The 10,000-nt window shown below is 44.0% G+C and overlaps 1 protein-coding gene across 1 annotated transcript in view; it reads right to left on the bottom strand.

The window, feature by feature from the left end:
• LOC116045478 (plexin A3) overlaps positions 1-10,000 on the bottom strand; it is an 87,512-nt gene that overhangs the window by 29,049 nt on the left and 48,463 nt on the right. Inside the window, exons 9-14 of the mRNA XM_036008373.1 lie at positions 5,095-5,191; positions 3,121-3,311; positions 2,571-2,719; positions 970-1,090; positions 99-235; positions 1-3 (exon numbers count right to left, since the gene is read on the bottom strand). The exon at positions 1-3 is cut by the window's left edge and continues 168 nt beyond it. Of these exons, the coding sequence (XP_035864266.1) occupies positions 1-3; positions 99-235; positions 970-1,090; positions 2,571-2,719; positions 3,121-3,311; positions 5,095-5,191 (698 nt within the window). The remainder of the gene's footprint in view (positions 4-98; positions 236-969; positions 1,091-2,570; positions 2,720-3,120; positions 3,312-5,094; positions 5,192-10,000) is intronic.

Below are 10,000 nucleotides of genomic sequence, written 5' to 3'. Positions count from 1 at the left end.
CGTCTGGGAGAGAGGAAGAGGGAGGAGATCAGTGATGGCTTCGTTACATGACTGATGTATATTTGCTGATTCATGGGAGTCAGCGGATCCAAACTGACTTGACAAACAGACACTCCTCCTTGTCGATGTACACGGTGACGGCGCTGCCGGCGTCCAGGTGTCGGCCTGTCACCGTCAGCCTGGTTCCCCCGGAAACGGGCCCCTTCTCTGGACGGACCCGACTGAAACTGGGGCTCTGGAGGACGGAGAGAAAGATACGTGGTAATTAATTAAAGTGCTCATATTATGCTCTTTTTCAGGTTCAGGATTGTATTTAGAGGTTATATCAGAATAGGTTTACATGGTTTAATTTAATATTTTAGTTGTACTGCTCATTGCTGCAGCTCCTCTTTTCACCCTGTGTTCAGGTCTCTGTTTTAGCTACAGAGTGAGACCTCTCACTGCTGGAACATCTTTGTTGGCAGTCGCACATGAGCAGTAGCTAGGTAAGGACTACTAGCCATACAGAAGCCGAGTATGAGGGCGTGCCCTGATAGTAGTAAGGACTACTAGCCATTCAGAAGCAGAGTATGAGGGCCCTGACAGTACCTAGGAAAGGACTACTAGCCAGTCAGAAGCAGAGTATGAGGGCGTGCCATGCTAGCAGCTAGGTGAGCATTATAACGTGTGTTCCAAAGTGACCACGTTTGTCTCTGAAGTAAAGGCTGGACTACAATAGAGCTGTTTGGAGCAGTTAGTGAACAGTGTTTTCTGTTGGAGATGGTAAGTCCCTTTGGGGGGGACTTTGGGCTTTTTCACTTTGTAAACCTATAACATGCACAAAAAAGATATATAACACAATAAAGGAAAGGGAAAAAAGCCAAACAGCATAATATGAGCACTTTAAATGAATATTTGCAGCTCTACTTGTGTCAGTTCTTCAGGTTCCTGTATATATTCATCTTTAGACAGAGAGGATTACACACTCACCACGAAGGAATACGTCTGTGTGGAGAGGGTTCGGTACTCAGCGCTGCAGACGCCGATACAGAGCTCCACCGGACCGCCGGGAGAGTGAGGGAGGAGAGCTTCAGCCATGTCACACACAATCCTGAAGAGAGACAGAGAGAGAGAGAGAGAGACAGAGAGAGAGAGACAGGGAGAGACAGAGAGAGAGAGAGAGAGTCAGTCAGACAGAGAGAGTCAGAGAGGAAATCCGAGATTTCAAAGAGCTGAATGTCATTTCAAACTTAAATATGTCCTGGGAGAAGGAGGAGAAGGAGGAGAAGGAGACGGGGCTTATCTTGCAGCCCAATATGCACAAACTTGCCACGCACGGTGCGCTCCCACACATGCGCACATATACAAGAAGTATAAGATATACTGCATGTATACCTAATATAAATCCATCCTAATATTGTGTAAATGTAATATAACTGTTTATTGTGTATGGCTGGTGAATGGTTCCTGTACTGTGTAAAACTGCCTCCATTTATATTCACAATAACAGAGTTCAGACACATTTTAACCAATACTTTTCCATGACCTTTTCATGACTTTTTGGCAAATTTCCATGACTATGTATTCCTGAAAATGGCAGTCGACATTATACAATAAGAATACAAATCTGTGTTAAAGTTTACCCTTCCTCAGAGGTTTAACCATAAAATGAATGATAATTTATGTGGTTCATAGTTCATAGTGGGAGTCGTAATATCGCTCCCTGAATAGAAGGCTGAGGTTAGGACGGGCAGTGTAATGTTTATCAGTTCAATTTTCTAAACACAAACAGACATTTGGAAAAACAGAAAAATGGGTTCAAATATCCAATTTTTCATTTTTTTCCAAATTTTGTGTTTTTTCAAATTAAAAAAATTGGATCTTTAAACTGTTTTTCCAATTTTCTGTTTTTATTCAGAGGATCAGAAATTTAGAAAATTATTAAATTGCGTCTGAGCTCCAATTATTCAATACTGCGATGATATTCTCTTCCTCTACTTTGTGTAATATGCAGGTCATTAACTGCAGATGGACCAAAAAAAAACCTAAAAACTGAGAGACTTTGGGGTCAGAGGTGCAACTGATGGTTTTGAGTGTGTGTGTGTGTGTGTGGGGGGGGACGAGGGAGAGAATATCATTACAGTATTTAATAATTGGAGCTCAGACGCAATTTTGTAATTTTCTCAATTTCTGATCCTCTGAATAAAAAACAGAAAATTGGAAAAACAGTTTAAAGATCCAATTTTTTAATTTGTCAAGGTGGAAAAAACTGAAAAATTGGATATTGGAACCCATTTTTCTGTTTTTCCAAATGTCTGTCTGTGCTTAGAAAATTGAACTGATAAACGTTACACTGACCCAGGACGACGTGAAATACATTTATTAATCACATATTATTATGCTGTGTTAAAAAAAAAAAAAAAATTCCATGACTTTTCCAAAACTTTCTGGGTCTTTTTAGGTTTCCAAAAACCAGGCCTGGAATTTGCATTTTTCAAATTCCATAACTTTTCCAGGTTTTTTCAAAAACGTATGAACCGTGCATTAGAGCCCCTGTGAAGTGAAGGAGTGAGCCCAGTCCTCTGACGCACCTCTCCGCACTGATGTACTGCGCCGGGACGGGGTTACAGCGGACTCCGGCCACCTGAACGTAAGCGATCTCCTTCACCTGCAGACCCAGGTTCTCCCCCTCAATCGTCACCCGCGTCCCCCCCTCCCGGGGTCCTGTCAGAGGGTCGATCTGTGGAGCAGAGCAATCACTCACCACGGCAACGGCAATTTGATTGCTTATTTTTCATCACGAGTAAACCCAACGTGCTTTACCTTAAAAACAGCATACGGTAAACACAATCAACGAAAACAAACAAGTGGGACACACACACAGACACACAAATAAACACACACACATACACACACACACACACAAATAAACACACACAGACACACACACACACACACACACACACACAAATACACACATAGACACACACACACACACACACACACACACACACACACACACACACACACACACACACACACACACACACACACACACACACACACACACACACACACACACACACACACACACACACACAAGGTTGCTTGGGTCAACTGGGTCCCTGATTGGTTCCCTACCTTGGTGATGCGCGGGTGGCTGCAGCGCAGGTTGTGGCGCCCGTGGTGCATCCAGTTCTGCTCGGCTGCGGGACAGTGCTGTCGCAGGAGGCACTTCCTGCTCTCGGTGCACCAGCCGCACTCGAAGGCCGACGGCGCTTTGAGGCACTGGCCGCAGCTGGAGCGCTGAGCCTCACACTTATACAGCAGCGCTGCAAACACAAGAGGTCAACTTTACTGGCTCCACACAGGGAACACCAAAGAACAGCACCGTTAGCATGGATAAGTAAGATAAGATAAGTTAGTATAGACCAGTGGTTCTCAAACTGTTGTCAATAATGTACCCCTTTTGAATTGATTCTTTAAGCCAAGTACAAGTAGTTTTTGGTAGAAATAAAGTCTATATAAAGAGGAACAATACAGCGCTGTCAGCAATAGATTTACTAAACAACAGCCTTGTACCTGAAATTTTTAATTAGCAATTAAATGCTAATGAGAAAAGGAGTCAAAAACTGTAAAAAAGACAAAACCTTGGAAAAAGATGGTAGAAAGAAGGAAGGAAGGAAGGCAAGAATAGGTCGGAAATGGTATCAAAAACAGTGACATAACTTGTAAAAAGTAGAAGGACAGTAGAAGGAAGGAAGGATAGATTAGGTCCAAAGAAGGAGACACAAATGTCACATTTTTGGTAGGAAAAGAAAAGTCTACATAAAGAGGAACAATGTTCTGGACAACAAACAGCCTTGTTACTATTAAACATTTAGTTAAATATCTCCCGTACCCCCTGCAGTCCTCCAGAGTACCCCTAGGGGGACACGTACCCCCATTTGAGAAACACTGGTATAGATTAATAGCGGTTAGAGCCGGTACTATTTTGGACATGTCTGCCAGAGCACATAATGTCGTCTCATCTGTGACTCCTCACAAAAGGAGATAACGGCGCTCGCTCTGACCGTTGGGGCTGTGAGCGGTCCAACACAGTGCTGCCGCGAGGTGATGCGCTCCAGATAGTACTGCAATGATTTATTCCTCCACACGAAAAATACAACTAGCACTGCAGTTACTAAATGTAAAGTTACTTTGTGAGACGAGATAAGTGCGTTAGTGCGGCGGTCAACAGAAAGTGTTCGCTCCCAGGCTCACCCCCTCTCTGTCAACGCCCCAAAAACCAACAGGTGAAGCAACACACATGTTATCACTGCCACTCACCACCTACAATATAAGTGCACAATATAATAATCAATAAATAATATACATGAGACCATAAAAAACATAGAATATGTGGCTCCCACACTGACTGTTTCCCTGTAGAGCTGGGCAATATATCAATATTATATTGATAACGTGATATGAGACTAGATATCGTCTTAGATTTTGGATATTGTAATATGGTGATATGACATAAGTGTTGTCCTTTACTGGTTTTAAAGGCTGCATTACAGTAAGGTGATGTACTTTTCTGATCTTACCAGACTGTTGTAGCTGTTCTATCATTTGCCTTTTCCCCACTTAGACATTATGTCCACATTACTGATGATTATTTATCTAAAATCTAAGTGTGAAGATATTTTGTTAAAGCACCAACTGTCAATCCTAGAATATCGCCGCAATATCGATAACGAGGTATTTGGTCAACAATATCATGATATCTGATTTTCTTCCTATCCCCCAGCCCTATTTCCCTGTCTACACGGCAACACACAAACGGCGTTTATAAAAGTCTTCACCGCAGCCGGAGTCTTTCCGAAGATCTGTTTTCAGCGACCTAAAACGCAGTGTGTGTGGACAAAAGGCCAAAACGCAGACAAAAAGCAACGTTAAAAAACAACCTGTGTACACGCGGGCTCAGTCTGAGGGAATAGGAAACTAATCAAAAGCAATAATCATTTGTATATTTAATTGTGGAGTAAAATGTTTACTTTTTAATCAACATTAAATGTAGCAGCAGTCAGACCTGATCAGGAAGAATGAGCCAACAGAAGACTGTTGTTTTACCTTTCATAGACGCAGGCTTGTCGATGAAGAAGTCTCCGTCCCACACGATGGAGAAGTCCACCGGGAGGTCTCCAGCCTCGTCCCCTTCGTACCAATACTACAGAGACACACACACACACACACACACAGAGACACACACACACACAGAGAGACACACACACACACACACACACACACACACACACACACAGAGACACACACACACACACACACACACACACACACACACACACAGACACACACACACACACACACACACACACACACACACACACACACAGACACACACACACACACACACACACACACACACACACAGAGACACACACACAGAGACACACACAGAGAGACACACACACACACACACACACACACACACACACACACAGAGACACACACACACACACAGACGGAGACACACAACACAGAGACACAGCGTTTAAAGAGTTTGGCACTTTAAAATTGGGAAACAGAAAATGTAATTCAGAGTTAATTATGATCCAGACGCAGGAAGAAATGTTAATTAGAGGAGGAGAAGAAACAGAGGAGACAGAATATGGGGAGATAAAACCACCGTACGTCTGGGAGCAGAGCCTCATAACAAACAGAGGTACGTATACACACAGTTCATACAGGGTTTTCCAGAGCTTTGTGGAAGACTTAGTGTATTTGGCGGGGGGGTTTAGGCGTCTAGTACTCGTTTTAAAGGTGCTCTAAGCAATGGCACACGTTTTTTTAGGCTACAACATTTTTTGTCACATACAAAAAACATCTCCTCACTATCTGCTATCTGCCTGTCCCCTGAACACACCGTAAAAAACATCTCCTCACTATCTGCTAGCTGCCTGTCCCCTGAACACACCGTAAAAAACATCTCCTCACTATCTGCTAGCTGCCTGTCCCCTGAACACACTGTAAAAAAACGCGGTCTCTGTAGACAGACCAGGCTCCACAAACACACAAACTGCGCCAACCTGCACCACCAAACATAACAAACAGTCTTCCAGCCAATAACCGACCAGAGGGATTTGGGGGTGGGGGTTGGGGGGTTAGTGCACCGAAGGGAGAGGGAGGGGACGGGATGAGGAGGAGGGAGGGGCGAGCTAGTCTCCATTTTGTTTGACAATACTTCGAACATCAACAAGAAGTGACGTCACCCAACATCACTTAGAGCACCTTTTAAACATTTGATTTTCAGCAGTGACGGCAAAGCCACAATAACAGCAACTAGATGACAGAAGGCTACTTTACAACAACGGTTTAAAGTTTCTCAGAGTTTATGAGGTGCAACCGAAAGCACCATTGGGTCACCATGGTGCACATGAATGCACCGTGGAGTAACCATGGTGCACATGAATGCACCGTGGAGTAACCATGGTGTACATGAATGCACCGTGGAGTCTGTCGGAGCCCACAGTCTGTACCTTCGTCGTTTGATTCCGCGGGGAAGGCAAACGGACGAGTGCAACTTAATGACCTGGGACGTACCAGCTGTGTCTTTAGCTGCAGGCTAGCAGCCGGTAAGCTACGCTGTGTCTGTTTTTGTTTTACATACGGTACATATGTATATATATATATTCAATAAATAGCTCAATATAGGGCAGGCTATACGCCATATATATATATATATATATATATATATATATATATATATATATATATACATAATGTGCATGTACACTGTAACTGTACACACAGAGGAAGCAAAGGCTGTCCGTAAATTAGAAACTCTGCTACCGCTTTAAATAAAGAGAGATGGAAAACAGACACACACGCACGCAGAGCGGTGTTGTCATGGCGCCTACAGTTCTCCATGGTAACAAACAAAAAGCAGTCAGAGAAATAACATAATGGATTTAGAGCTGATGGAAACCTGATCTACCTGCAGAGATCTGAGCGTCTGATCTGAGAGACAGTGGGGTGTTAATGGAAGAAAGGATATAACTCTCTGTGTGTGCGTGTGTGTGTGTGTGTGTGTGTCTTTGTGAAATGGACAATACAACTCATTTCCACAACGCTGTTGAAAAGACAGAGGGGCTGTGTCCTGAATAAGTCAGCTCGGCTCGGATGGCACCAGATAATCTGCCACGCACGAACGCACGCACGCACGCACAGACACACACAAACACACACACACACACACAGTGAAAGTAGAGAGAACTTGAGTTTTCTGAAAGATTGAAAATCAATGTGTCTTAATAACTGATCTGCTCATTTCATTAACTCCCAGTGCGCGCGCACACGCACACGCACACGCACACGCACACGCACACGCACACACACACACACACACACTACTTCAACATCCAACCTTTACTGCTTTGACGTAACACACACGGCTGTAATTAATAAAGCGTTGATATTAAAATGATCTTTTCTGCAGAGCTGCAAGAACGACCACATTATTCATAACACTGTGTGTGTGTGGGTATGGGTATGGGTGTGTACGTGTGTGTGTGTGTGTACGTGTGTGTGTGTGTACGTGTGTGTGTGAGTTAGAGCGATGACCACACAGCTGAAATATGTGGAATACCACAACCAATCGAGAGAGAGAGAGATGTGTGTGTCTAATGCCCCTGATTTTCCATTAAAAGCAGCCAGCTGAGCCCAACAGAGCTGCTGAACACACACACACACACACACACACACACACACACACACACACACACACACACACACACACACACACACACACACACACACACAGATCTGAGGTCTGTGACAGAGCTCTCCTGAACGCAGCTCAACATCTGAAGCTGTTGCTGATCACTAACATTACTAATATTTTAAGATGCAACAAATGATATCCAGCTACGAAAAAGCCTGAAAGTCTGAAGTTGGACAGAAGTACAGAGAGTTGTTGCTATGGAGATGATACACCGTCTCATCTCATTGGTGTAAACTGGCAGCTTTCAGAACGCTGCAGAGCGACGCGTAGCTGCAAATTTACACTCCTCTCGTTTTAGAGACCTCTTATTCACCAGGTATGGGCAGAATGAGTGATAATAACATCATTTTGGCACACAAGTCCTCCCAACCATACCAGCATATGGGTTTTGAGTTTTTTGATTATGCGGCACGTTTTCTTAAAAAACGCGATGGAATATTTGGGATATTTATGCAATTTTATGCGATGAAATTGCGGGAACTTGCAAAAACTGCGGTTTCATCATGGCTTCATCGCGGGGTTTGCAGCTTTTCGATGATGTTCACGTCGCGTAATTACGTCACTTCATAACGTTCCCATGGCAACAGGGGGAAATGGCTGCTCTTGTGTGAAGTAAACGCAACATTTTTCAACTTTCTGCTAAGATATATGGGACTTTTTTTCAACGAAATTGCGGAGATTATGAAATCATGCAAGCCCCGCATATTTTGTGCGGAAATCGGCAATTTATGCGGCGAAAGTGCGGCGTATTTGAAAAAATGCGCCCCCCCCGCATAAATATGCAGACTTTGGCTGATTATGCATTGAATTATGCAATCGCATAATCACGTTTTTCTGGAGGGACTGACTGACTGTAAATATTAGTGGACAGAGCATGTGTGACGTCACCCATTGGTTGGTGGAGATCTGCTATGAGTCGTTGAGTTTGCCGTTACGGGCGCAGACATCCTGGTTGAGGATGTGACGATTTTAGACGAGAGGGAGGAGAGAGGGAGGAGTGAGGGAGGAGAGAGGGAGAAGAGAGGGAGGGAGAAGAGAGGGAGAAGAGAGGGAGGAGTGAGGGAGGAGAGAGGGAGAAGAGAGGGAGGAGAGAGGGAGAAGAGAGGGAGAAGAGAGGGAGGAGTGAGGGAGAAGAGAGGGAGGAGAGAGGGAGGAGTGAGGGAGGAGAGAGGGAGGAGTGAGGGAGAAGCGAGGGAGGAGTAAGGGAGGAGAGCGGGAGGAGAGAGGGAGGAGAGAGGGAGGACTGAGGACCATAGACTGTTGGGTGCTATGTGACTGTGATGTTAGCTGAGAGTCTGTAAAGCTGTTACACTCTACGTTACGTTACACTTTCTCTGGTAATCTGGATGCTACTGCTGCTGAAAGCTAGCCTACATAATACGAGGTAAGATTTAGCTTCACTAGGTTTTAAATATGTCTTTGTCCCAAAGTTATATTACATATAAGACAGGCCTCGGACTGCCAATCACATCATAGTCACGCCCTAAAACACCCCCTGCTTTATCGCTGATTTTAAAATCAACGAGAACATAATTCAGAAAATGAACATCATTCTGTGTTGCAGAAGACTTAAAACTAGCGATTGAGACCATCAACTCATTATGAAAATGTTTACTGAGGTCAACCATCTGAGAGGAACTGAGAGTAGAGCCAAGGCTCCATTTTTTGTTATTTTACGAAGTGACACGAACCCCGGTCTACTGGGTCTTGTGTTTTCTCCTTAACTTCTTCAGGACATGAACACCTGTTTCCTGGTGAAAGTCTTGTGTTTTCTCCTTAACTTCTTCAGGACATGAACACCTGTTTCCTGGTGAAAGTCTTGTGTTTTCTCCTTAACTTCTTCAGGACATGAACACCTGTTTCCTGGTGAAAGTCTTGTGTTTTCTCCTTAACTTCTTCAGGACATGAACACCTGTTTCCTGGTGAAAGTCTTGTGTTTTCTCCTTAACTTCTTCAGGACATGAACACCTGTTTCCTGGTGAAAGTCTTGTGTTTTCTCCTTAACTTCTTCAGGACATGAACACCTGTTAGTTATCCCCCTCGCAGCTCTCTTTCCATCTCGTGGGCCCTGCTGTGATCTGATCTGTGTTACGCGTCACTTTGCTTATTATTCTGTGTAATTCACTGGGAAAAATGTTCCTCACCGGGCGGATAGAAATAACTGCTGCCTTTTCTCTTTTTATATTTTCTCTCTCTGTTGTTTTCTCCTCGTCTTTACTTCCTGTTTGTGTCTAGTTT

Source organism: Sander lucioperca, chromosome 12, assembly GCF_008315115.2.
Source record: "Sander lucioperca isolate FBNREF2018 chromosome 12, SLUC_FBN_1.2, whole genome shotgun sequence".
NCBI classification, from domain to species: Eukaryota; Metazoa; Chordata; class Actinopteri; order Perciformes; family Percidae; genus Sander; species Sander lucioperca.
The sequence above is the reverse complement of the archived record's forward strand: the minus strand, read 5'-3'. Positions and strand labels throughout refer to the sequence as shown.